The sequence below is a fragment of the Esox lucius genome, chromosome 8 (genome assembly GCF_011004845.1).
Source record: "Esox lucius isolate fEsoLuc1 chromosome 8, fEsoLuc1.pri, whole genome shotgun sequence".
NCBI lineage: Eukaryota > Metazoa > Chordata > Actinopteri > Esociformes > Esocidae > Esox > Esox lucius.
In genome coordinates this window covers 20,703,216-20,729,000 of record NC_047576.1, presented here as the reverse complement: position 1 = coordinate 20,729,000, position 25,785 = coordinate 20,703,216, and the positions used below count along the sequence as shown (strand labels likewise).

Here is a 25,785-nt window from a genome sequence, read left to right as displayed (position 1 = left end):
ACATGTGTGCACAGAATATTGGCAGTTGTGTTCTGAGTTCAGGTCACAGGTCAACAATCCACAAATGTAAACAAGACCACTAGTAATGTAAACAAAACACATCTCGTAATGTAGTAGAATATCTTGGTGACTTCCATCCAATCACCTAAGCACACAGTGATGACTACTTATTGGTTTTAGCTAGCTACAGACAGTACAATACTGTGCTAGTGACTACTAATGCCAACTAACGTTCACTAACCAACTGTGGTTGTTCATCTCCAGTTATTGGTAAGTTGTGACCTGAACTTGGAACATAGCTGCCAAAATCTTGTGCACAAATGTAAACCAATCCACACACAACTTCATCCACAAAAGCACACTCTAACATGAAAATGTTGACTGACAAATCGGTTTGCATTTATACAAATTCTATTTGAGAAATATGAGTCAGGTAGTGTTTGTTTGTAGATAGTGACATACATTGACTTCTCTTTTCTTTTGGTTTCCAAATACGCATTTGTGAGTTTAATGCTTTGTAAATACGAACCTTGGTTTACAATCATGGATTCACTGCTGTGCATTTACTTATCACAGTTTACATGTGTGGATTGTATGCTGTGTATTTACGGATCATGGTTTACATGTGAGGATTGTATGCTGTGTATTTACGGATCACGGTATTCTATCTCCATACAAGGCTAGTCACTCACTTCAGTCAGTCAGCCAGCCGGTAAGTCAACCAGTCATCCGGCCAGTTAGTCTAATGTCAGTCAGTGTGTGCTATGAATGACTGGTGAAAGAGAAATAGAGACACAGTAAAGAGATAAGGTAGGAGGATAAACTGGGTGAGTCTGTTTCTGGTCTTAAAGGCCTGAAGTAGTTTATATAGGTCAATGTTATTAAGCCATAAAAGGCTGTTGGGTCAGTTACCATGCCACGAGGCAGGTCATAAATCACTCCGCTTGGACCTACTGTGTCTTATCAGTGTGAATTCACTGGGCTGCCATTTTGGAGAGAATCTGTATGCTCTTTACAGATTTACGTTTTAGGCTCTTACAGCGGTTTAAAGTGACACGCGCAGCCATGTATACAACCATATCACACTGGTCTGGGAACATCTGGAACATGTAAATCAGATCAGTTGTGTGTGTGTGTGTGTGTGTGTGTGTGTGTGTGTGTGTGTGTGTGTGTGTGTGTGTGTGTGTGTGTGTGTGTGTGTGTGTGCGTGTGTGTGGGTTCGTCTGTATTGGCCTGCGGTTTGCCCCCTCGTGTCTGGATATATGATGGATGGAGTGTCACTAACGTCCATTATGAGCTTTCTAGGATCAATGTGACATTTCACAATAACCCTTTGGGTGTGAAATGGACCATGACATGTCTCTGCTAGTAGGAGCTAAGAAACTGTGTGCATATGTGCTTTTTGAGGAATCAACAATTCCTTGCCACTTTTGTGGAACCAGTGTCTGGGTTTTACCGAAATTCTGTGTGGCACATCTTCAGTTTCTTAATTCCCATGCTGTTGATTACTGTCAACATTTACTATATTCCAGTGGTTTCCAAACTGTGGGTTGTACCTCCTAGGGGGGCCTCGGCGGGTCAGCATGGGTACAACATTAGATTATAACCCAACTCTTATTCTGTGGGTGGGCATTGTCAAACACACAAGCAATAATTAAACCTGCAAACATTGTACATGTTAATCACCGTTTCACAAGACAGCGAGTTAAAATCTGACAGCTGAAATTGTTCTCTTGCACGTATTCATTTAAGAAACTGCTTTCGCTTTATCTGCCTCTGAGCCTTCTCTGGCAAACCTTCTGTGAAAGTTTTCACCAGTCTTCATCTTCCTGTTTGCTTTAAATTATCTATGGATTACGCATCGTGAAAAGCATCAGAGTCAAGCACAGATCAGCAATTTACACAACCTCAACTCTGCCTTGTCATAACCCGCTCACAATCTGAACATAAAAATATGACATAACAAAACCATAACCTTCGTAACTCAAACCTTGATTAAAGACTGGTTGAAATGTGGTTGTCTAGTTGAGTTCTGGTGAGTCTAAAAACAGGTTGTTGATTATGAGGTCATGATGGGGCGTACTGTGAGCCTGTCACTGTGATGGCAAAATAATGCTTTAGTTCCGCTCAGAACCCCACGGCAGAGTTTGGGTGGAAGGGTCATCATTGTCAGTTGGGTTAATCGTCACTGTTCCAGACTTAACTTTCATAAGTCCTACCGTAAATTGACTACCTACCAGCTTCTGCGCGAGACAGACGAACAGAGAGTAGAGAGAACATACACAGAGGAATAGTGTAGAGATGACGAAAAACAGAGAGAGAAGGAAAGAAAACTGAAATAAACAGAATAGAGACGAGAATAAAGGAAGAAAAAGAGAGAGCAGTGTGTGTGTGTGTGTGTGTGTGTGCTTGCTTGGTTTTGTAATAGCTGATTCAGACTTGTGAAACCAAAGAACAATCCAGTCACATCAGCACAGTCATGTTTTGGCCCTGTGTTTCAATGGTAAAGGAAGTGGAAGGTGTGGGCCACCTGGCAGACAGGGTGCAACAATTATCTGACTGGGGTCAGAGGTCAAAGGGGCTTGTTATGAGTTAAAATGCCGCCAGCAAATGACTATGCATGGTCACAACGTTGCCATGTGGCACGTTCACCTTTGTAGCATCCAGGAACTAACATTCCTGACTAAAATGTATGACCCTCTCTCTCTCTCACACACACACACACACACACACACACACACACACACACACACTGGGCTACCAATCCCAAACATGCAGGAGCTTAGAACAACAGCCTGCTTGGCTGTAAGTGACACCATGTGTGTGTGTGAAGCCTGCAGACTCCTACAGAGTGGTAGAGATGCGGAAGCTACTAATCCCCTAAATGTGCTCTAAATTGCATGTGGACTGACCCATTGCCATTCAAACTCATGCCGGCTGCATAATTGTCATACCACACTGATTAAAAGATTGTGGCCTCTTTAACCTCCCTGAGGTTGTTGTAGCCAGGGTAACAGTCAACAACTGAAACAAACTGAAGGCCACATTCAACAACCGTTTGGTTACAAATTATTTTCTCTTTCTCTCTCTCTCCCTCCCTCTCTCTCTATCTCTCTATTTCTTTTTCCTCTAACACACACAAACTATAAACTGTTTACTGAGGTGCCTGGATAATTTGAGTCTTTATCTACTCCGAGGTAATTTCAGATGTGATTTTGTGACTTATGCTTTGGAATGTTGACGCATTACATACACTATTACATTTGTTTAATGAGATTTTATTTGACAATACCTAAAGAAACTACACCACTTAAACAATATGGAGCAAAATATTCCTACAGATTTTATAAATGTAATGAGTAGCATTTTAATCAGTTACTTCACTCACTCTGAGACCTTTTTAAATAGGTTTCATACACAAGTCAAAAGACGTGTTTGAATATTGGCGTGCTTGTGGTATACCTGGTATAATTTAATAATATGTTGAAACAATCAACCGAGCCACATGCAACATACATGGATTAGTGTGGTCCACATTCCACCCTTTGCGTTCAGGATCGTGTTTATGGACCATTCTTTCCTAAGATTGTGGTTGTGCCAGGCTTTGTCACATATTGTAGTTTGACTCAGAGCTGTATTCACAACCAACAGAGGCCTTGTTTTTTTATGAGGTGTAGCTTGTAAACTCTCTAATGGTGCATTAACAATCACTTTCTTGTAGAGGCGTGTGGTTTTATGGAAAGCGGGGAAACGTATGTTAGAGAGAAGCGTATAGCACTGAGTTTAAACACACAGAACTCTGTGCCTTCAGTCAAAAACTGCCTGGTAAGCTCAAGACACACCTGAGGTTTATTTTCAACTTGAGGTATTCCATTCATGTCATCCCAGTGATGTATACACAAATTGTGTTGCTTATCGGCTCTCTGATTGATAGCATTTGTTGCCCTAAATGTGCGAGTGTGAAAAAGTGAGAGGTAGCGTGAATAAATGTGTCTGCCAGAGACAAGGCAGAGAATAGAAAACTTTCTTGAAAGATAATGGATGAGTAGAAGTAGAAGAAACCAAGGAGACATAGAAAGCAGGAAGGCGAAGCCTGAGACGGGTTAGCGGTCTGGGCCTCTGCCTCTTTAGCACATGCTCCACTGCAAGCATTGGGTTCAAATGTGGCCCACTGCTATTTTAGCACACCCCCCCCCTTTTCCTCACTGTCCAATCTAATAAAAGAATTACAGTATATGAATAGACAAGAAACAAATAAAGAAGTGGGAATGCCCCACTACGGGTTTAGAAAATAGGAAGACTGAATAATACCTCAACAATCCCCAGGCTTCATCAGATTTGGGCCGTCCTTAAAAGGACATGGCAAGCTGCAGGATTGGCTGAGAGAGCTGTAGCTGGGCTCTGGATTGGCCGATTTGTGTTATAGTGACCAGCAGGGAATGAAGCAGGTTTCCAAATAAGGAAAATAGTTAGTAGCGCTGACTGTTATAATACAGGGAAATGGAAAACAGAGAGAGAGGTAAACATAGTTGTAAAAGGGAGCTACAAACACAGAGAAAAATAAAGGAAGAGATGTCAAGGGAGAAAGGGGGAGTGAGAGAGAGATAGTGAGGAGCATGTGTCTGTCAGTTGACGGAATGAAAATGGAGGATCTCAGAGGTCCCCAGTGTTCAGGGCCTGTTTCCCTGAAGAGAGGATGGTATGCTAAACAAAGAGATGCCCTAGCAGCCAGACACGCTGTTCAGACTCACATTGTTTCTGCATCAAGTCAATCAAACAGTGATTTTAACTGCTGTCCAGATGTTTGTCCTGGTGTGAGACGTGTGTATGTGTCAGAACCGATAAGCATACAGCTCGGGATCGCATCCTAACGCCCAGGATTCCTAGACACAACCTCCCCCAAAGTAGCTGGACAGAGTGATAAGAATTGCGTAGTGTCTGTGACATATTGTAAAGTCAACAATCTAGTGCGTACATCACAACAGAAGAGTTGACACTGTGAGTGAACCTTTCACAAGTGAGATACACACACTGACAGTGTGACTCGCCTCTGGAGAGATGACTGAGCCCTCCTCCCCAAACCCCGTATTGTTCTTTCATGAATCATCTCCATCCGCTGAGTGAAAGGAGCAGATGCGATAGGGAACAGAGGCCCTCCTAAAAATAGACATTAAACACCTAAGCAGGAATAGGAAATACATCATTTGTTTATTAAGAAACATTCCCCCAAAATGACAGAGAACATGCTACAGATTTGCATCAACACCCAACAGGGACAGTAATGTATTGTGAATTTGATCATCGCCTTCTACCTCTCACATTCTTTTACAATATCTCTTTATTACTTTTAATCTGTTCTCTGTGGTCATTCTTGGAGCCTTGTTCTGAATGGGAGGTCTCAAGATCAGTGAGTCGTGTTGCTGAGCTTTTATTGAGAAAGAGTAGCTTTTATTGTGAAAGAGGAGTTCTCAGACAGGATCAGGCTGACTCATGCGGAGAGAAAGAGAGCGAGAGAGAGACAGAGAGAGAGACAGAGAGAGAGGGGCTGGGAGGCTAAAGTCTGTCACCGTCTGGCTGCTTCCTGCTCTATATATGCTGCTCCGCTACCTGGCAGACCGGCACAGAAACAGCCATACACACACAAACACACACACACTCCTCCTGGGGAATACCTGAGCCACAGACTGACACACTCACCTGGGCAGCACTACAGAAGGTATTACTCTTTATTACAACTTTCTAAACTAAATGATGGACAACTTTTGTCAAATTTAAGTGAAAGTGAGAGTATGTGGAAACAGGGAGAAAGAGGGAAGACTGGGGAGGAGGAGCAGCCAGCAGCAACATGCTTTTCATTAGCTCTCTGTCAAGTTCAGTTCATTAGAGGGTGAGAACACAACAACAACACAGGACATTAGCACAGCCAGTGTTGATTCATGCTTACCTCACTGTTTCAATTAAACACAGTGTTACCATTGTTCTTTTTTGCTGTGGTAAAACTTGATGAGCTAAATCTGCTGTTAAAATCACTGGCTGTCATTTATGCTTCTGTGAACTCAAAGGGCTGTATTAAGAGAGCGACTGATGGAGAGCAGAATGAGGACAGACACAAATGATAGAGCAGGAGAGCCAGGAATGCCTTTTCTTCGTTTCTGTCTGCTCTGCCAGCCGCCCAAGCAGTTAATGCTAAAAGCATGTGCCGGAGTATGGATGTGTGGTTTATAGGACACCGAGAGGCAGAGATAGAAACCCATTCATTTAATGGAGGCTCTGGGACGTGGTTAGTCTGGAAAGAGTGCAGAGGGCTGCTTTACTGATGGGGTTCAGAGTTGTGAGTTTGGTGAAGAGCGGTAGTGCGAGCTGATGTAGGAATGACAGAAGTATAGTGTCTGTTCCTTAAGTGTAGGTTGTGTGAATACAGCACTGGTGGTGAGAGACCAGGGGTGTTTTTATATAGGTCACTGATGTGGTGCCACTGTGGAATCCGGTGGATTAGTTAATACAATAGTGTCTCTCAGGTGAGAATAGGAATGACAGGTTTGGCTCTAGTCCTGCACGGAGTCCTTTTGTTTCTACACCCCTCCCTTCCTCTCCCTTTCTGTAGCTCTCCTCTCTCCTCCCTCTCCTGCTGTTAATCCTATTTGATGGCGATGTCTTTCCCATTCCAATCCCAGGAAGAATGTCCTGAGCATTCCTGCAATACAGAAAAACACTCTCCATCTTACTTGACAGAGAGAGGTTGACAGGGGGAGGGAGGGAGGGATGGAATTAAAGTGAGAGAAAGCAAGGGGAGATGGGGTAGAGAGAGATGGGAGGAGACTCAAAGAGAAATGGGGAGACAGAAAGGAGAGAGAGGGGGAGAGAATAGGGTCTGGAGCTGAATTGCTAGTGTGGTTGGAATGAGCGACACGCTTTGTGCAGCTTTTAAATATGGGGAGAAGGAAAACAGTGTGGTTGTGTTTTATGTGGTGTGTGTGCAATTAGACCCAGAGAGGGGGGGAGTACCGACAGAGGGAAGGGAAACAGAGAAACATGGAGAGGTTCTAAAAATTTGAAGTCTAAAACAAAGACGGTGAAAATTAAAGAGGGAGAAGAGGAGAAAGAGAGAGAAGGCTCTGGAGTATTAAAAAAAAGCGATACATTTCATTTACCGTGTGCTTTTCTGGTTTCCTTTGTCTAAATAAAAAATGTCACTGACTACTCCTGCCAATGAGGCTGCTCCAGTTGAACTGAGCTAGAACCCGAGTCTAGGGGAGGTATGAAATGTCTGTGGAAAGTTGGACCACTCCTCTGTGTCTCCTCTAGCTCTCCTCACTAATAGCACTTAGTTAAATTGGGAACAAATGAGTCGCGGGGAACAAGGCAGTTGTGGGTTAATCTTGTGCTGAGGAGTGGGTGGGTGTCTGGGGTTCGTAGAGTGGTGCTGGTGAGTCACCCTGTGAGGTAGATCAGGTCAAAGGGTGAACCCTGTCGGGTTGGCCTACATGCTCCTTGAAGTGGAAAATGAGGTAATTTGGCCTCTTAGAATACTCTCTTTCCAAATATCCTAATAGGTTTTGTGAAGGTTGTGTGATTTTTATAGTCGTGTGGCAGAGCATACAGTGGGGAGAACAAGTATTTGAAACACTGCCGATTTTGCAGGTTTTCCCACTTACAAAGCATGTAGAAGTCTGTAATTTTCAACTGTGAGTGACGGAATCTAAAACAAAAATTTAGAAAGTCACTTGGTATGATTTTTAAGTAATTAATTTGCATTTTATTGCATGACATAAGTATTTGTTACATCAGAAAAGCAGAACTTAATATTTGGTACAGAAACCTTTGTTTGCAATTACAGAGATCATACGTTTCCTGTAGTTCTTGACCAGGTTTGCACACACTGCAGCAGGGATTTTGGCCCACTCCTCCATACAGACCTTCTCCAGATCCTTCAGGTTTTGGGGCTGTCGCAGGGCAATACAGACTTTCAGCTCCTTCCAAAGATTTTCTATTGGGTTCAGGTCTGGAGACTGGCTAGGCCACTCCAGGACCTTGAGATGCTTCTTACGGAGCCACTCCTTAATTGCCCTGGCTGCGTGTTTCGGGTCGTTGTCATGCTGGAAGACCCAGGCAAGACCCGAAACAATGCTCTTACTGAGGGAAGGAAGTTGTTGGCCAAGATCTCGCAATACATGGCCCCATCCATCCTCCCCTCAATACGGTGCAGTCGTCCTGACCTCTTTGCAGAAAAGCATCCCCAAAGAATGATGTTTCCACCTCCATGCTTCACGGTTGGGATGGTGTTCTTGGGGTTGTACTCATCCTTCTCCTTCCTCCAAACACGGCGAGTGGAGTTTAGACCAAAAAGCTCTATTTTTGTCTCATCAGACCACATGACCTTCTCCCATTCCTCCTCTGGATCATCCAGATGGTCATTGGCAAACTTCAGACGGGCCTGGACATGCGCTGGCTTGAGCAGGGGGACCATGCGAGTGCTGCAGGATTTTAATCCATGACGGCGTAGTGTGTTAGTAATGGTTTTCTTTGAGATTGTGCTCCCAGCTCTCCAGGTCATTGACCAGGTCATGTCGTGTAGTTCTGGGATGATCCCTCACCTTCCTCATGATCATTGATGCCCCACGAGGTGAGATCTTGCATGGAGCCCCAGACCGAGGGAGATTGACCGTCATCTTGAACAGCTTCTCACCAAGCTGCTTGCCTATTGTCCTGTAGCCCATCCCAGCCTTGTGTAGGTCTACAATTTTATCCCTGATGTCCTTACACAGCTCTCTGTTCTTGGCCATTGTGGAAAGGTTGGTGTCTTTTATATAGGTAACGAGTTCAAACAGGTGCAGTTAATACAGGTAATGAGTGGATAACAGGAGAGCTTCTTAAAGAAAAACTAACAGGTCTGTGAGAGCCGGAATTCTTACTTATGATCAAATCTTATGTCATGTAATAAAATGCAAATTAATTATTTAAAAATCATATGTGATTTTCTTGATTTTTGTTTTAGATTCTGTCTCTCACAGTTGGAGTGTACCTATGATAAAAATTACAGACTTCTACATGCTTTGTCAGTAGGAAAACCTGCAGAATTGGCAGTGTATCAAATACTTGTTCTGCCCACTGTACACCTGTTTGACGGCCTAATCTGACTTTGCTGATAGAGGTTTATCATGCTCACAAGTTTATCACATCCACTAATCTTATGTCCAATGTAAAAATTCTGCAGCCTGGCTTGGGAATTTTGTGAAGCTCATTTTGCAGACTCTTCCGGTAAACTTAAATAGGTAAAACTACAGAGTTAGGTGAATGTGTATGTCTGAACCTTTGTGAAAGAGTTGGACTGTGTGTCTCTCACACTGAGCAAGAGTGTATGCAACATGAAGATACTTTATTGTCTAAATTGTGAATGAAACGTTTGCAATATATATTTTATTTCTGTAGAGCTAAAGTGGTGGGTGCCGTGTACAGGACAAGCATTTGTTCTGACTACACAGACATAATGAAAAATAGAAATGTCATCTGTCAGTAGGCTCCCCAAATTATTCACTCTCCTTGCTCTTTTCCAAAAAAAATTGTGTTCCAACATGAAATCAAAATGGATTTATAAAGTCCATAATGTCAAAGTGTCCATAATATCAAAGTGAAAAGTAAAATCTACAAGTTGTTATAAAATTAACTTCAAATACAAAATAGAAAATAAGTGATAAGTATTCACCACTTAAGTCAATATAAGCACCGTGTCAGCAATTACAACCATTTGGATACGTCTCTACCAGCATTGCATATCTGGGCACAGTAATAATTATCCATTAGTCTTTGCTAAACTGCTCAAGCTCCATCAAATTGGATGGAGACCTTCGGTGAACTACAATTTTCAACTCCTTTCACATATTCTCAGTTGGATTGAGGTCTGGGTTTTGACTGGGCCACTCCAGAACATTGACATTTTTGTTTTTAATCCACACCAGTGTGGCTTTGGCTGTACATTTGGAGTCACTGTCCTGCAAGAAGATTAATCCACTCCCAAGTCCCAGCGGGTCTTTCAGGATTTCTTTTACTTTGTTGCATCCATTTTGTTCTCCATCTTCACAATCATTCGAGGTCTTGATGCAGAGAAGTAGCCCCATAGCATGATGCTTCCATCACCATGCTTTACTATAGGGATGGTGTTCTCAGCATGATGTGTGGTGTTAGGCTTCCACCAAGTATAGCACTTGGCGCTGAAGCCAAAAAGCTCATAGAAGTTTCTTCCACTTGTTATCAGAGTCTCCCTCATGCATTCTGGCAAACTCTAGCCGAGATTATATGTGTGTGATGACGCTTTCCCATAAAGCCACTTTTGTGAATCACCCAGGTTTTGTTGCAGTATGCATAGTGCCTCCCAGCTCAGCAGTGGAAGACTGTAAATCCTTAGAGTTGCAATAGATCTCTTTGTCGCCTCCCTGACTAATGTCCTTCTCATCTGGATTCTCAGTTTTTGAGGACAGACAGTTCTAGACAGATTCACAGTTGCGCTATATTATCTGGATTTGTTAATAGTGGACTCCACTGTGCATGGGGAATATTCAGTGCCTTGGAAACATTCTCATATCTTACCCTTGAGTGGTGCTAAAGAACCTTATTCCATATTTGCTTCTTTTTTTTCACTTTGACATTATGGATTTTTTTTGTGTTGATTAATTTCATAAATCATGTGTTGTCGCACACAAGAAAATAAGTCTTATCTCCTTATTTGCCAGCAGAAAATCTCAGAAAAAGTCAATTTTCTCCTCTACCCAAATGTATCACATCTAATGTGTATGTCATATCTTACAATGGCTGCTGCCCCCATATTTATTATGTATGCATTGACAGAACATTTATTTTGGTATATTTACTTTATTCCACTAAGTTGTATGAAGCACTGAAGTGAGGAGGAGGGGTGTAAGTACAACCAACTAACGTAACTTACACTTTTTAGCTTTACCTCATTCTGTCAGCGAGAGACATACACACTTCGTCAGACAGACCAGCCCTAAGTCAGAGGTCTAGTCTTGTAGACATAATCCTGAAATGTTACGTTGTTTGAACACACGACTTCAGTCGATGTCTCCTTTTCCATAAATGGAACTTGAAATGGTTGCCTAAAAAGAGAGCTCATTGTTGTTACTAGAGAGCCTTAGTGAGCGACGTGTGTCTGGCTGTGTGTATTTGTAGCCTGTTAGTTGCTGGTGTAAACACAGATGTCACGGGTAAACATTATTCTGCAGCGATGTGACTTAAGATTAACAATTGTATCTTGGTGATTTTTGGCCCAAAACTTGACTTCCTGTTATTTTTTAAAGCCGTCTGTGTGCACGTGCGCATGTTTGACCTGTGTGTGTGCGTGTGTATAAGCATGTGAACATGTTGCATGTTTCCTCACCTCCTCCTCGTTCCAACTTTTACTCCAGCTGTCTGTTCTGGTCAGACATGTGGATATTATTTTGAAGCCCACAAAACCGGAGATGAGAGTCTGTGACACGTTGATCAGTCAGAGTTTTCTCACACTCAGTCACGTAGAAGCCAGTCAGTAAGATATAGAGGGATTGAGTCACAGTCTGGCAGAGGTGATTTATGTGCAGGTAGACGCACATCCATTCATACATCTGTGATGTCATGGTGGTGGGGATAACTGAGTAGCTTTGACGACGAGGGTGTGGGAAACAGGTGCTATCAGGCACAGAGAGACACACCGTATCCCTGGTCACACAACACTGTTGTGTCTGGTTGGAGGGGGCGTGTCAAAAAGGTGCAGTGGGATCTCCCTCTGCTTTTGTTGAAAACACCTTGCCTTTCTGGATGTGGTCTGGCAAACTGTTGGCTCGGGACAACGTTCGGAGCCTGCGTGTTGTGTCACCACCTTGGGGTTTGTTTCCACAGTAGAAAATGTACATGTTTGTTTAGGAGGTGCGACTGTAGAGCTCTGCTTCCTTGTTTGGCTGTATATCACTCCTGTTTGAGAAGGCTGTGATTTCTCAATGCCTTAGGCTGGCAAGGTGAGACAGAGTCACTCAGAAACACATATCAATACAGAAAACGGACACACATTTAGGCATCTGATTGGATCACCAGCTTTTCACTTACACACTGGGGACATTCACACAGCAGGAAGCTAAACCTCTTGTTTATGTTCATTATCGACTATTTACAGTCAACTACTTCCTGTCATGCCATGGTTGCTTCCCGTCATCAGTGCTGCTGTCAGAATCCGATAAACCCTCTGCTTCTCCTCACATTTAATCAACCAGTTGCCAGCTGAAGACAAGATCCCCTTCCTAAATAAGTTAGGTAGTAAAACCAACAGCTTGTATGCTGGCATGTCAGTATAGAACTTTCTGCATGGACCCGAGGCCATCACTGTCCAGGAAGCACCATCAAGAGACTGTGTGGAAACATGTCCATTAAAAACATGTTGATTAAAGACAGAGTGATTAGAGTCTATGGATGAGAGGCAGCTGGTGATGATCACACATTGAAAACCCTCTGTGGCTTGCTATTGGCATGAACTGTTTCTGTTTTAGTTTGCCTAAACTGCTGCAACATGGTCTTATTCAGCTTGCTACATGTTGTTATTCTTCTTGCTACATGGTGTTCTAAAAGACAAATATATTTAACTCTCTCTACAAGCTGGGCCAGACCCCATGAATCTCAGTGATGCTGCAAAACTTTCCATGTAGGAATTGGATAGTATGAACACCACCAGAATATTTGAAATTGTCATTTTAAGTTGAGGGTATTATGAAGAATGGTAAGACAATTAGAAGTTTCTCCTAAAGTACTCTCACTATGTTCCATGTTAAAGAATATACACACAGAAGCAAGGCAAACTGAGTGTGTTTTTCAAGATTAGAGAAAGAAAAACTATAACAGTCTTGTCTGTTTCTACTTCTAAATAGATGTAAAAAAAGTAGAAAGAACAAGAAATGGAACTAAAATCTAGCCTTACAGTTTGAAATGACAGAGCAGAGCTCTGCAGTTTCTTTCCCACTGTAACTAGGAGTTGTCTGGGCCAGTTGGCTGGACTCAGTACAGCACAACACTGGGCTGTTGTTATGGAGATAGAGAGCAGGACGGCTCCCTCTCTCCCTCCCTGCAAGGCCCCAGTGCACTGCAGGATCGACAGGAAGAGACCCTCACAGGGATAGAAGAAAGAAATGAATTAACTCTGGTCTTTTCAGCAGTCCCTGCCCCTTCTTTTTGTGTTCACAGGAGAGACAAATCTTTTGTTTTTTTACCAAGTCTTTAGTTATTAATTAATTTTTAGTCTAACTATGTTTACGAAGCATTGTACCCTTTTTACCTCTTTCTGCATGAAGTAAGATTCAACATTAGTTTTTTTCTCTGAGAGTCTAACTGGCATCTACACAACAGGCTGTTATCAGTTGCTTGAAGAGAAGGCCCTTTTCAGACTTACTATAGCAATGGGAGGGCCTTATAGGGAGAGAGGAATTCACAAGTACTGTAAATAAAAATAGCTAGCTTTATACTGCCCACTTGAAAGAACCTCCCATTCTGGTAAATCTCCCTTTAAGAGGAGTTGATTGGGCGGAAGGGTCCTCTCTTTGTTGGTTAGTAAATCAAGTAGTCCTTTATTAGCCCATTAAATGAATTGTCTATCAGGGGAAACTGGATTGGGACAAGTTGCTGTCAGACCCAAACTGGTTTGGTCAGGGTCATGTTGTCTCAGCCAGCGTGGCCTATTCCTCCTTTGAAGGGACAATAAAATGACTGATGCAGTTACTTAGTCTGACCTTCTCACTGAAAACCATGAATATGTTGTGTTTATGGGGCACTTTTGGAGATGTGGAATATCAAATATGATTCGATCTGACAAAATCAGATCGAATTCACTTTCATGAAATGAAAGTAAAATGTCAGAAGTATGTGATGTTGAAGAATATGTTAGGAAAATGAGTCCTATGGCAAGAATGTAGCAAAATCAATGTTAATCAACTGTCTTGTTTGAGTCTTGTTGTCTGGTAAAATAAGCAAGTGAAATTAGATTGTACTGAAGATGGAGTTGATTGACCATGCTGGGAGAGAGGGAGAGGAAGAGAGAGAGCGATGAGCCCATCAGAGATGTTTTGTTGTGTAATGAGTGGTGATGGTTGTTTGGAAGTAGATGTTCTATATTAAGAAAGAACACCTTTTAAGGCAAGAAAATGATGTCAGACAGACTCTACTGGCCAACGTCCACACTCCCTCCCACATAAAAAAAACTGCCAAGACGACTTTCAGATATATTTAGGAAACTCAAACTGGGCTCTTAGCAATGATTTTCTCTGAGATATCCTAGGCAGCCTGAAAACCATCCGGAGGGTCATTATAAAATGCAGGGACGCAGACACACTGTTTTAAAGGCTCACCAAATCCATGAACAACACACACGCAGGCAGTGAAGGAGTCTGTTGGAGAGAGTATGATGAGGTTCTGAGGAAATTAAGCGTGTTTCCCCTCTGCTTGAGCGAGAAGCTTCTGCCTCACGTGCTGAGAGAACACAGCCAAAAAAGGAATGAAAGCGCTACAGAGGAGTGGAGGCCAAGGCCGGCGTTCTCAGGAGCTGCCAAACTATTCCTGTAAAAGTGCTCTTTTGGTGGAGGCTTAGATGTCCAACATTTTTGGGATATTAAGGACTAACATATGGGGGGAAGAGGAGACTGCATTATTATATATGTTTTTATATGTACAAAACCTATGATCCCCAGGTATTGCAGTTTGGACTGACTGAAATACTGTGTTTATTTGGGCCAAAAGTTCTGTTTCCCTGGTTCTAACAAGGGGAGCGGCACACCACCGTTCTAAAAGCATGGGAGAATTCTCTGCAAGTTCTACGATTTTGTGAAATTTTCTAACCTACCTTTGTTTGATTCTTAACATGTTTACAGAGAAAGAAGAGCCCAGGGATTCGGGGTGGGGGGGGGGGTATTTATCCCCTGGGCTTTTGAACAGAAATGAAACATTTTATCCTGATGATACACCATCTGGAACAGATTGGGAGGATACAGTCCTAGTGGAGTACTGATGACATGGCATATAGCCTCAGCTAGACTTTTCTACACAGGCTTTCTGATGGACTACTAGTCACACAGAGACTGGACCATTAACATGAAGGTCTGTGACACACAAACGATTTATAACTTTCCCAAAGACCTCTCTTCTGCTACTCCAAGACCATAACTCTTCCCATGTCATGGGTCCTGGAGTTCGGACTGGACATTATGTTAAAAGCCCCCCTGACACAGATAAACCCTGTTCCTGTTATTTCACACATTCAAAGACAGGCAAAGACGTGTCCAGTTCTCCCTTACCCTTATTTCCTCATTCCAGTTCACAGTCATCCACCCCCTCTATGATCAGTAACCTCCTGAGAGCCTCAGTTTCTCCAGAAACTGATCCCAGACCAGGCCAGACATGACACTACATCTGTACAGCGAGTCCACACTGTAGGAGGAAGTCGTACCTGAACACTAGAACACAATACTCTATTAGAATAGCCTTGAAATTAACACCCACTACCCGCAAAATGCGGGTAATTTATTTTGCTTTGCACATAGATTAGCCCAAAATACCCGCCACTGTGTGGGGTAGGCATTAGCCAAAAAGAGGGTTCAGAAAATACCTCCCAAAAAGTGTTAATCCAAAAAAACACAAATCAGCTCCAATTAATCAGTTCAGGTGCTCCCTGGCTTTCTCTGATTGGACATTCAAATTTGATGTCTTGAGCACATCGCTTGGTTGGTTGGCAAGAGCGTTGGCTAAAAATCTAACGGCGTGTTGCGGCAAGCGTTTACAGCTACCTAAGGGCAGAGAGAAACATTTTGCGATATTTCCGGCTAGCTTGATAGCAGAAATGTGGCGACATTTTACTGGGATAAACAGATCAGCAGCGGTAGAAGTAACATAGAAAACTCTGTCAAAGCAAAGAAGAAACGTTTATTTCCTGAAAAGAGGCGACAGGATGACACTGGAAGGTGCAGGATTTGCTAGGGTATGAACAAACTGAGCAAATGTAGCCTACTGTTAGGCCAGACAGATGAAAAATTTACCAACAGTTTTTCTGGGTGAAATTTTGTTAATTGCATTCGTCATGGAGGCCAGTATATTAATTATACCCAAGCTTCGTGTTGTAGTTTTAGAGAAATTGGGGAAGAACAGGCCTTATTTTGTGTGTTTCTTTTTTTACCCTGGCTCTTCCTATCAGTTGTATTCAAAAACGTGTTCTAAATGAAAAGAAACAAAAAGCCCCCTACTGCTATGCATACAGCGCCACTAGTATAAAGGATTAAGTCATACAAGAAATCATACGTACGTCATATGCATACGTATGTCATATGCATGCATGTATGTGTGTATATATAATATGCGCCATTCACTGTAGTCCAATGCTACTGCCTAAAAACCCTTTTCCCTTAAAACTGAGATTCGCCTATTGATTTCCAATGGAGAGACATGCTGGTCTATTTAGGCAAAAATCTCAAAATGTATTTATTAGAATTTCTATAAATCGGGCAACATTTTAATCAACACAATCTCTTTTTAATAAAATATGATTTGGCCGCGCCATTCTTTATTCAGGACTTTTTTTAGTACTTCAAAAATTGACACATTTGTTGGTGCCATTTTGAGGAAATTGAATTATTAGCATTTGTGATGGCCATTCGAGGCTTCATAACCGTTCTCCTAGCAGCAGGATATTATGCTTGCAGTGCTAACTCAGACAATCTTTTTCAAAATAAAAGCCATCATTAAAATATATAAGGTAATATAGTTAACAATCTAGTCTGTATATTTTATGTTCAATGTCCGTTCCAATGTTATTCCTGCCTGTTCTTTATCACAGACTAGATTAACTATTTTGTCTTATACATTTCAATGATGGCTTTTATTGTGATATAGAAAATCTTAGTGCTGCCAGCATAAGATCCGGCTGCTAAAATAACGCCAATGAAGCCTCGAATGGCCATTGCTGATTAGTACTCATCATGCAACGAGAGGCCCAGCGAAGGTTCGATTTAATTCATTTGCTATGGCCTCGCGCTAGCGTTCCAGCTCAGCCAGCGTTCTTTAGCGCTTTTACAGGTGTGGGGGAATTTTGAAGCATTCTATTGTCAACAATATATACAATGTTGTTCATGGAAATACATGTTCAATACATTTGTTTTATGATTTTGAAACACATTCATGTGTTGGTTTTCTTTGGGCATCTACCAGCCACAGTGGCTGGTGAACGAAAAAGGAAATTTCCTACCCTGGCCATACCTCGTACAGTTTGGCTGGACTGTCTGTACTGGAATGGATTTCGCTATTATTACAATGTTATTATAACAAGCACTATATTAGTATGTCCAGGCAAAACCTAGCAGAGCTCATCACGCTAATGAGCGCACCTTTGTTAGCAGAGAAGGCAAAGAAAAAAGTCCTTGCATTTCTAAATCCATTCTCAACTCCAATCTCAGGTTATGTTCTTTGACGCGTTGACAGCTAGCCTCACTAGCCGCCTGGTCCTACAAGCAACATATGTTATCACCATGTTTGAGGATGGTTATCAACAAGCTGGCTATTCAGCAGTGGATAGGCTATCAGTGCCTGCTACTTGGGCAGGCTTTTCTTCCCCAACGGGATTTGAAGTCATTGGCTGGGTATGCACTGGCTATCATCAAAACCAAATTCACTTAAGTAAACTGTGATCAATCCCAAAGAGCAATTTCAACAGATTAACAACCCAGAGTTCAGAAAAAACTACAAATACTTTTTCACCCTGTGTACAGTCTGCACCAGGGTTTGACCCATAGGCAAAGACTATAATGCAGACTACATAGTTAATTTATCCTGCAAAACACAAACAATGATCAACTCATGACATAAAAAAATCACTATATGAAAAATGTTAGCAGCGACATAGTCACAGAAACAACAAACGCTGTCTTAACATATTGTCTCTCAAGCTGCACTTTAGGCCAGATGACCGACATAAGGTATTCTGCAGTGTTACTGCATTTAAAATGCTAGTGGTAAAGCACTGAAAAATTACAGAAAATATGTTTCAGATAAATGGCTTATGTTTGATGATTTATGATGTAGCACGTCACGTGTTTTCGACATGTAAATCCGTTTTATGTCTTTTGTTAGCTTTTTAACATTAGGGTGACCACATTTTCAAACCCCAAACCGGGACCCTTGTTTAACCGCACACGCACATGTATGCGCTTATGCACGCTTGTAGGTCATCATGCGTGCTTGGGGTTGATGGAGCGGGAGCGCTTTGAGAATTGTTGCTTTGCTACGCAGTTCTATGCAGTTGTTTGTTTGGCTCTGACTCGTATGTGGAAGCATTACAGTATTATTACTATTATTGTGGTGAAAACCGGAACAGTTTGGTTGTGAATATCGGAAACCGGACCCGGGACATCCAGCTTGAAACCGGGACAGTCCTGGGCAAACCGGGACGTCTGGTCACCCTACATTAGCTGGCACTAGGCGATGCCAGTTCCAAGATATGACTCAACATAAACATTGTTTATCCATCAACATTGGGAAATAGGCTTTGTAGTGGAGGAAATAATACCCTGCCCATCAGTATACATGTGTGTTTAATTAAAATGTTCATTAAATGTATTTCAATAAATTATCACTCACCTGCTTTCTGCCCGTCTTCTACACAAAATGGCCATAATCAGCAAAATGTTCATAGACACTAACTCACTACGTTGGCTAGCTGAAGTACCAACACTCCGCGGTCCAACTGAACCCTCTGTGAAAAGTAGGTGCCGGAACAAACTGAGGAATATGTGAGAGCTGCTGAATCCTTTTCCAGCAGGATACAGCTCAAATTAAACATTGCTAGTTAGCAAAGAAAGTGATGCTAGGTAGCTTCCCCACGTCAGTATTAGTGCAAAATCTTAGTGCACACTCTATGAAGAGATAAGTGACTTGTATTTTGTTACAAAATACAAAATAATGCAACCTTTAATGCAATGGCGGACTAATCAGGGGCCATCTGTGGCCCAGAAGCCTTGCAATGAAAAACACTGCCTTAGTGCAATGTCTCAGCACAACTGGGATGCTCATTATCTGCGTTTGGCGATAATACAATCACAAGTTCCTCTGAATTTGAAAAAAAAAAAATTTTGGGTAACCGAATAGCGAGGGACTGGGTGTTGTGTCAGTCACAATAAAATGGATTACAGCAGCATGCTTTTGTCATTTTCTTTAATAATGTGTCTGTAACCTTGTACCAGAGTGATCTGATTCCCTCCAGCAGACTATCAGGCTTGAGAGGATGTTGAGTGTTGGCAGGGTATGTGTGCTATGTACTGATTGGTGACCTGTGGGAGGAAAACCACCACAGCCTGGCTCTCTGGAGGTTTATTTAGACCTGATGCATGACGTTCTTAAAGACCTCTACCGTATGCATTCCTTTGGGCCAGAAAAGAGGCGTTTGACTGCATAGTGTCTCTGATGCTTGTGTGTGTTCTGGCTTTTATTTATCTGCCAAACTTGTTAAAACATTGTGGTTTCTTTTTGCTATTTACACAATCCTTTAAAGTTACCTGTCACTGAGTCATGTTGTGACCTGGGTGTCCCTGAGTTATGTTGCTGATAGTGCCTGTGTATCCTGTCCTTCCAGGAACTCAGAACAGTTGAAACAGCTGCAGGATCAGATTCTACTTGAACAGCAGGAAGCTGCCAGTTGGATCCAGCAGCAAGAGCAGGAAGTCCCTTCTCCGCAGCCCCAGGAAGTCCCATCTCCGCCCTCTCCTCCTCTTCCCCCTCCACCCTCCTTCCAGGAGCTGGAGAGCAGCGCCATGCAGACCAGCACCTTTAACTACGCTCGGCCAAAGCAGTTCATCGCTGCCCAGAGCCCCGGAGGGACAGGCCCTGTTGGTGGCTATGTCACCCAGTCCTCTGGCTCATCTGGATCCAGCCTGACCTCACCCCTCTCCCCACCCACCTCACACAAGCCCTTCACCAGGGTTACCATGCCCGCCTTCAGCAAGGGCAGCAGCGTCGAGTCTCACTCCCCTTCCTCACCCTCTTTCCCTCCCCCTCCTCCTCCCTTCCTGAGCAACCAGAGCATGTCCTCTCCAGCAGGCCACTCCCAAGATTTCCCTCCTCCCCCACCTCCTCCTCCACCTCCATGTTCCTCGGTTCTGTCCTATTCCCCGGCCCACTCCAACAGCTCCTCCCCCTTCACCTCCATGCCTCAGTCACCTGCTGGCTACCTAGCCTCTGTGCTGCCAGCTACGCCCACTAGCCCCTCTGTCAATGCCCTGGGTCTTCCCAAAGGGAACGGAACTATGTGAGTATGTAGGGTTTCTACATCTAACTAGCTTTACACATGCCTACATTGTCTTTACACACAGCTACACTGAACTTACACACAGCTACACTAGCTTTACAAACAGCTACAATGGCTTTACACAGAGTAGTGCCCTTTTCGTTCAAAGCCTGTAATTACCCAGTCAAATAGTTGTGTGGGGTGTATCAGTCAATGAGTGACAGCCTGTGGCAGGTCCGTCTCTTTGGAATCAGACAGGCTCCTCCGTCTCTATCCCCTCCAGGACAGCCTGGCTAACAGCTGCTGGAGGTCTGCTGCAAGATGTTTACATTCTTAAACAGCATGTTTAGAGCACATAGGAGACCAGCCAGCCAGACATACAATCAACCTCCACTCTCAACATCCTGAGATATATGCGTGTGTGTGTGTGTATGCGTGTGTGTGAATGCGTGTGTGTGTGTTTGCGCGTCTGTCCATAAACCCTTCTAATAATATGTTTATTTGACTTTGATACAACCTCCTTTCTAAAGTCACAGAGTAAATTTTCCATATGATGGGGGAAAACATTCTTATCTTTCCAACACGCACGTGTTCACGTGTGTGCTTGTGTGAGTAAGGTGAGTGTTTTGTCCGTTTCATATGGAAAATATAAAGTGTGACTTTAGAAGTGAGGGAGTGTCAAAGTCAAATAAACATATTATTAGAAAGGGTTATGCCTGGCTAAGATTTCTACACAGATTTTTCAAAACCCAGTAATATTTGTCTTAATATTGGTCTAGTATAGAAACCCAACTAGGTATGACCTGAATATGAGTCGGCTTCACACAGAGTGAGCATGCTCATGTTGGGTGTGTAGAGATCTGGCGCAAATCCTTGTTCTGGTTCGTTTGATGATGCCTGGACTTCTGGAAAAAAAAACATCCCCTCTGCTGTCAAATACACTCAGCACCACCTCTTTCAAGGCCATTCCACAACCCCCCACCTCTTTTTCATCAAGTCCTCTTCTCCGTCTGTCATTCTCCTCACCCAGGCATTCCTGCTGCAGCAGAGATTAGAGGAACCTTTCTGGAATGCTGGAGCTGGACATGTTCAGATATTGCACATTAGAAAGAGAGAATGAGAGAGAGATAGAAACAAAGGTCTCATTCTGCTTCTGACACAGTTTCTCCAATAAATCACGCGCACAAACAACTCATTGTATATTCCTGTCTTAGAGATGCACTGGAGAAAGAAGCGTCAGGTTTAAAGGTTTGGGAGTCCACCTTCTGATCATGCCATGTCTGTTTTTGTGTTCTAATAGCAATGCTTTTCCGCGGAAGCAGTCGAGAGGAACACCCCGCTTGGCCTCGGACTCTGACATCCAGGGATCCAAGGATGCTGTTATTCAGGACCTGGAGAGGAAGCTACGATTCAAGGAGGAGCGCATGAGTAACGGGCAACAGGTGTGTGTGTGTGTTACCGAGTGCCTTTATAATGCCGTAGATGACTGCGTGTTCCTAGGTAATTAGGAATTCGGTTTTTTTTTTAACACCATTAACGATCATTAACTATTTGTTGCTCCATCATTTCAACCAATCAGAGCCCCTAGCAAAATGTATTTTAATTTATTTTTTATTTTTATTAGATGTTTTCTCCCATACCTTCCATTTCATAGTTTCCCAATCAGAAGTTTAATATCTATTCTATATTAATGCGTGTAAGTGTTGCCACTGACACACTAACCCGTGCTGACCCCATTAATCAATGCTTTCAGAGGTTAACCTATGAGGAGAAGATGGCTCGCAGGCTGCTGGGAGCCGACAACGCAGCCACTGTACTAAACACACAGCAACAGGACGAGGAGCCAATCACACAGGTACGATGCTGCCACTATACCAGGAACACACACCTGGAGAGGCACACACACACCTGAAGAGGTACATACACACCTGGAGAGGTAAACACACATCTGAAGAGGTACACACACACACACACACCTGGAGAGGTACACACACACACACACACCTGGAGAGGTACACACACACCTGGAGAGGTACAGACACACACACACACCTGGAGAGGTACAGACACACACACACACACCTGGAGAGGTACAGACACACACACACACACCTGGAGAGGTACGTACACACACACACACACACCTGGAGAGGTACACACACACACACCTGGAGAGGTACGTACACACACACCTGGAGAGGTACGTACACACACACCTGGAAAGGTACACACTCGCACACACCTGGAAAGGTACACACTCGTACACACCTGGAAAGGTACACACTCGTACACACCTGGAAAGGTACACACTCGTACACACCTGGAAAGGTACACACTCACACACACCTGGAGAGGTACACACTCACACACACCTGGAGAGGTACACACTCACACACACCTGGAGAGGTACACACTCACACACACCTGGAGAAGTACACACTCACACACACCTGGAGAGGTACACACTCGCACACACCTGAAGAGGTACACACTCACACACAACTTGTCTAGACTGGGCTGGTACACGCTTACACAGAACTCCCTGAATCACAATCATATTGTATTGCATTCACAGCTCTTCTCAGATATGTGCCAGCATGAGAGGTTTGTGTACTTCTAAGCTTATTTTTAAGCTGCACACTGGCCTGTATCTTTTATTATTGAAAAAGGCAATACTGTCTACAATGACGACCCTTTCATTTAAGACCATGTTATGAGACTTTCATAAAAATGTAATAAAACCCTCCATAAAATGTTTTGTTAATTCTGACTCTTGACTTCAAAGTTTTACAGATTCAAATACATTCTGCAGTAACTGTTTTAATTTGTTCAAGAATTATTAAGAAAGATCTAGTCCTGTGATGTTGTCAAATACAGGCTTTAGATGCACAGATAATTTACAAAACAAATCATTTTGTACACTTTTAATTCCTGTTCTAACTTCACTTGGTTTTCATTCAAAACATTTAAAACAAAAAAAATCCTTAACTGTCCGTTTATGTGTTGAATAAAAGCACATTTAAAAAAACAAATTGAGTCTTAAAGATGCAAAACCTCAGCAGAGGGTACCCAGCTAGTTGAATTCACTAAAGACAATAGATTATACATGAGCCACGCAGGGTGTCCTCTCTTAGCTGCTGATGGCGGGCGGTGGTCTCAAGTGGTGGTCAGAGGGGTTCTAAGCTGTACTGTAGCTGGATCTTTCTGGAGGCCGCTTGAACAGAGCCAGCTTTCTAACAGAATGGCTCTGCATGACTCTGGACACTACTCTGCCTGAGGCTGTGAGATTGCCTGGGAATGTAAAAGCACCAACTGCCTGTTCCAATTGGTAGGAAATGGGATGCAAATACGTATTTGTTTTGTGATATTTGTATAAGGCTCGCATTGTAAATGCGGTGAGTACTATAGGCAAGTGGTTGGACCTAAGGACGCAACACCACGCAGTAACAGAGACAACTCGCCTCTGTTCTTTCATCTCTTCACAGGACTCCAGTTCATCTGACATAGAATCTGTCCCTCAAAAGGTTATCGATTTCTCACCTCCCTCCCTCTTTTTCACTCACTGTGTGGTCACTTCTCATGCTTTATCTGTTCAACAAAACCCCACTGATGATAATGACATCAGACGTGTTCACGCACACTTTGACTGTAACAGGCCTGTGAACGGTTAACCAAGACAAACATTTTGACAAAATCCCTGATAAAAACGTTTTACTCGTGGTTCTGTTATGGTCAATTTTGTTGACTTGCCTCAATCAGACTGGACCATCCTCAATCAGCCCTGGTGGTACACAATTATTGACCAGTAGTCTTTATGTGAGACTGTGTGAGCATGTCCACGGCTTTGTCACATTTATGTATGTTATAATTTGTGGATGGATTTTAATGTGTGTTGATTTCGGTATTGGAGCCTGCATGAGTTTGTTTCCAACACATTTCTAAAAGGATCATGTTTCTCCGTCTTCAGAACTATGGATGCATCGTTTGTATCATTGAGGACTAGTGTGTTGTCACATTTCTCTTGCATATGTCAGCAATGCACGTGCATGAGTGAGGAAAAAAGGAAGCGTGTGCGAGAAAGAGAGAGAGAAAAGAGAAATGTCCTCTTGCAGCTGTGTCTTAGCCCTGTAATTATCTCTGTGCATATGTCAGCAGTCTGTCAGTCAGCCAGCTAGTCAGCAACCAGAGTCAGTCAGTCAACCAGACTGACTGTCAGCCAGTCTGACAGACAGCCAGCTAGTCAGCAACAAGAGTCAGTCTGTCAACCAGTCGGTCAGCCAGCCAGTCAGTCAGTATTTTGGTGTATGTGTTTCTTGTTCCTGATTGTTCAGTGGTCCTCTGTGGGTTGAGGCTCTTCCTGTAGTACTGGTGTTCCCTGTGCTCTGTCTCCTAGTGTTAACCTTTCTGTCTGTCTGCTCTCCAGGAGTACAAAGTGTCCAGCTTTGAGCAGCGTCTGATCAGTGAGATTGAGTTCCGTCTGGAGCGTTCTCCAGTAGAGGAGTCGGACGAGGATGTACAGCATGATGAGGATGCTACAGGCCAGGGTGGGGCGCCCTTCTTCCAAACCAAGCTCAAACACTACAAAGTGTTTGAGGGCATGCCCGTTACATTCTCCTGCAAGGTCATTGGAGACCCCAAGCCAAAGGTCAGAGTTTCCAAATGGAAATATAGTCATTATCACAACACAGCCATATATATATATGTGTATATATCCCACCTCCCCAATTTGTGATCTTTCACCAATGTTTGGGAGAGTTTAATATTACAGCTTGTCTTCCTGTGCCAAGCCCTCTGGTTATTGCAGAGCCACTCTTCCTAGAAATCTTAGCTTTTTTCAAGATGTTTATTTCTAGTTAGAATCACAGGGAAACAGGTAAAGAGGAGACATGGTGGTGATGAGACCGCTATTGAACTCTGGCATACTTGCATGGAGCTGAGAGAGTTGGACCATAGCTTTCAAACTATATTAGTATTCTTAAAGACTATATTATTCTCACTTGTTTATTGTTGTATGTTTGGTCTAAATATTTAACCTACCAATTGTTTAATAATTTTTAGTTGATGATGTGTGGGGTGATCTAGAAGTCTAAATTAACAGAACAGGTTTTATATTAACTGAACCGTTATCGCATAATTGACTTGAATTGGGATGCCCATTCTATTCATTATGTTTTCTATGACATGCGTATTGTGTTATGACGGGGGCAATGCTTGGTTTACTGATATAAGAATGACAATGATGGCTGCCTCATAGGGCCTCTATAATAACTAGGTGATGACAGATATCAGATGAAAGAAGATTAAAAAACAAACAAGGTGGAGCAGGAAGTAACGTGATAATATACACCGATCTGCCATAACATTATGGCTACCTGCCTAATATTGTGTAGGTCCCCCTTTTGCTGCCAAAACAGCACTGACCCATTGAGACATGGACTCCACTAGACCTCTGAAGGTGTGCTGTGGTATCTGGCACCAAGACGTTAGCAGCAGATCCT

The 25,785-nt window shown here is 43.0% G+C and overlaps 1 protein-coding gene across 8 annotated transcripts in view; it reads left to right on the top strand.

Moving 5' to 3' along the window:
• palld (palladin, cytoskeletal associated protein) overlaps nt 1-25,785 on the top strand; it is a 73,147-nt gene that overhangs the window by 36,633 nt on the left and 10,729 nt on the right. For 3 of the 8 annotated variants that reach the window (XM_020049101.3, XM_010872154.5, XM_020049102.3), the window contains 5 exons: nt 19,637-20,308; nt 21,588-21,729; nt 22,041-22,142; nt 23,773-23,811; nt 24,711-24,932. In XM_020049101.3, coding sequence (XP_019904660.3) covers nt 19,637-20,308; nt 21,588-21,729; nt 22,041-22,142; nt 23,773-23,811; nt 24,711-24,932 — 1,177 coding nt within the window. Of the gene's footprint in view, nt 1-5,558; nt 5,717-19,636; nt 20,309-21,587; nt 21,730-22,040; nt 22,143-23,772; nt 23,812-24,710; nt 24,933-25,785 lie in introns of those variants that run through there. The other 5 variants (XM_020049103.3, XM_020049107.3, XM_020049104.3 and 2 more) reach the window with 3 other exon arrangements.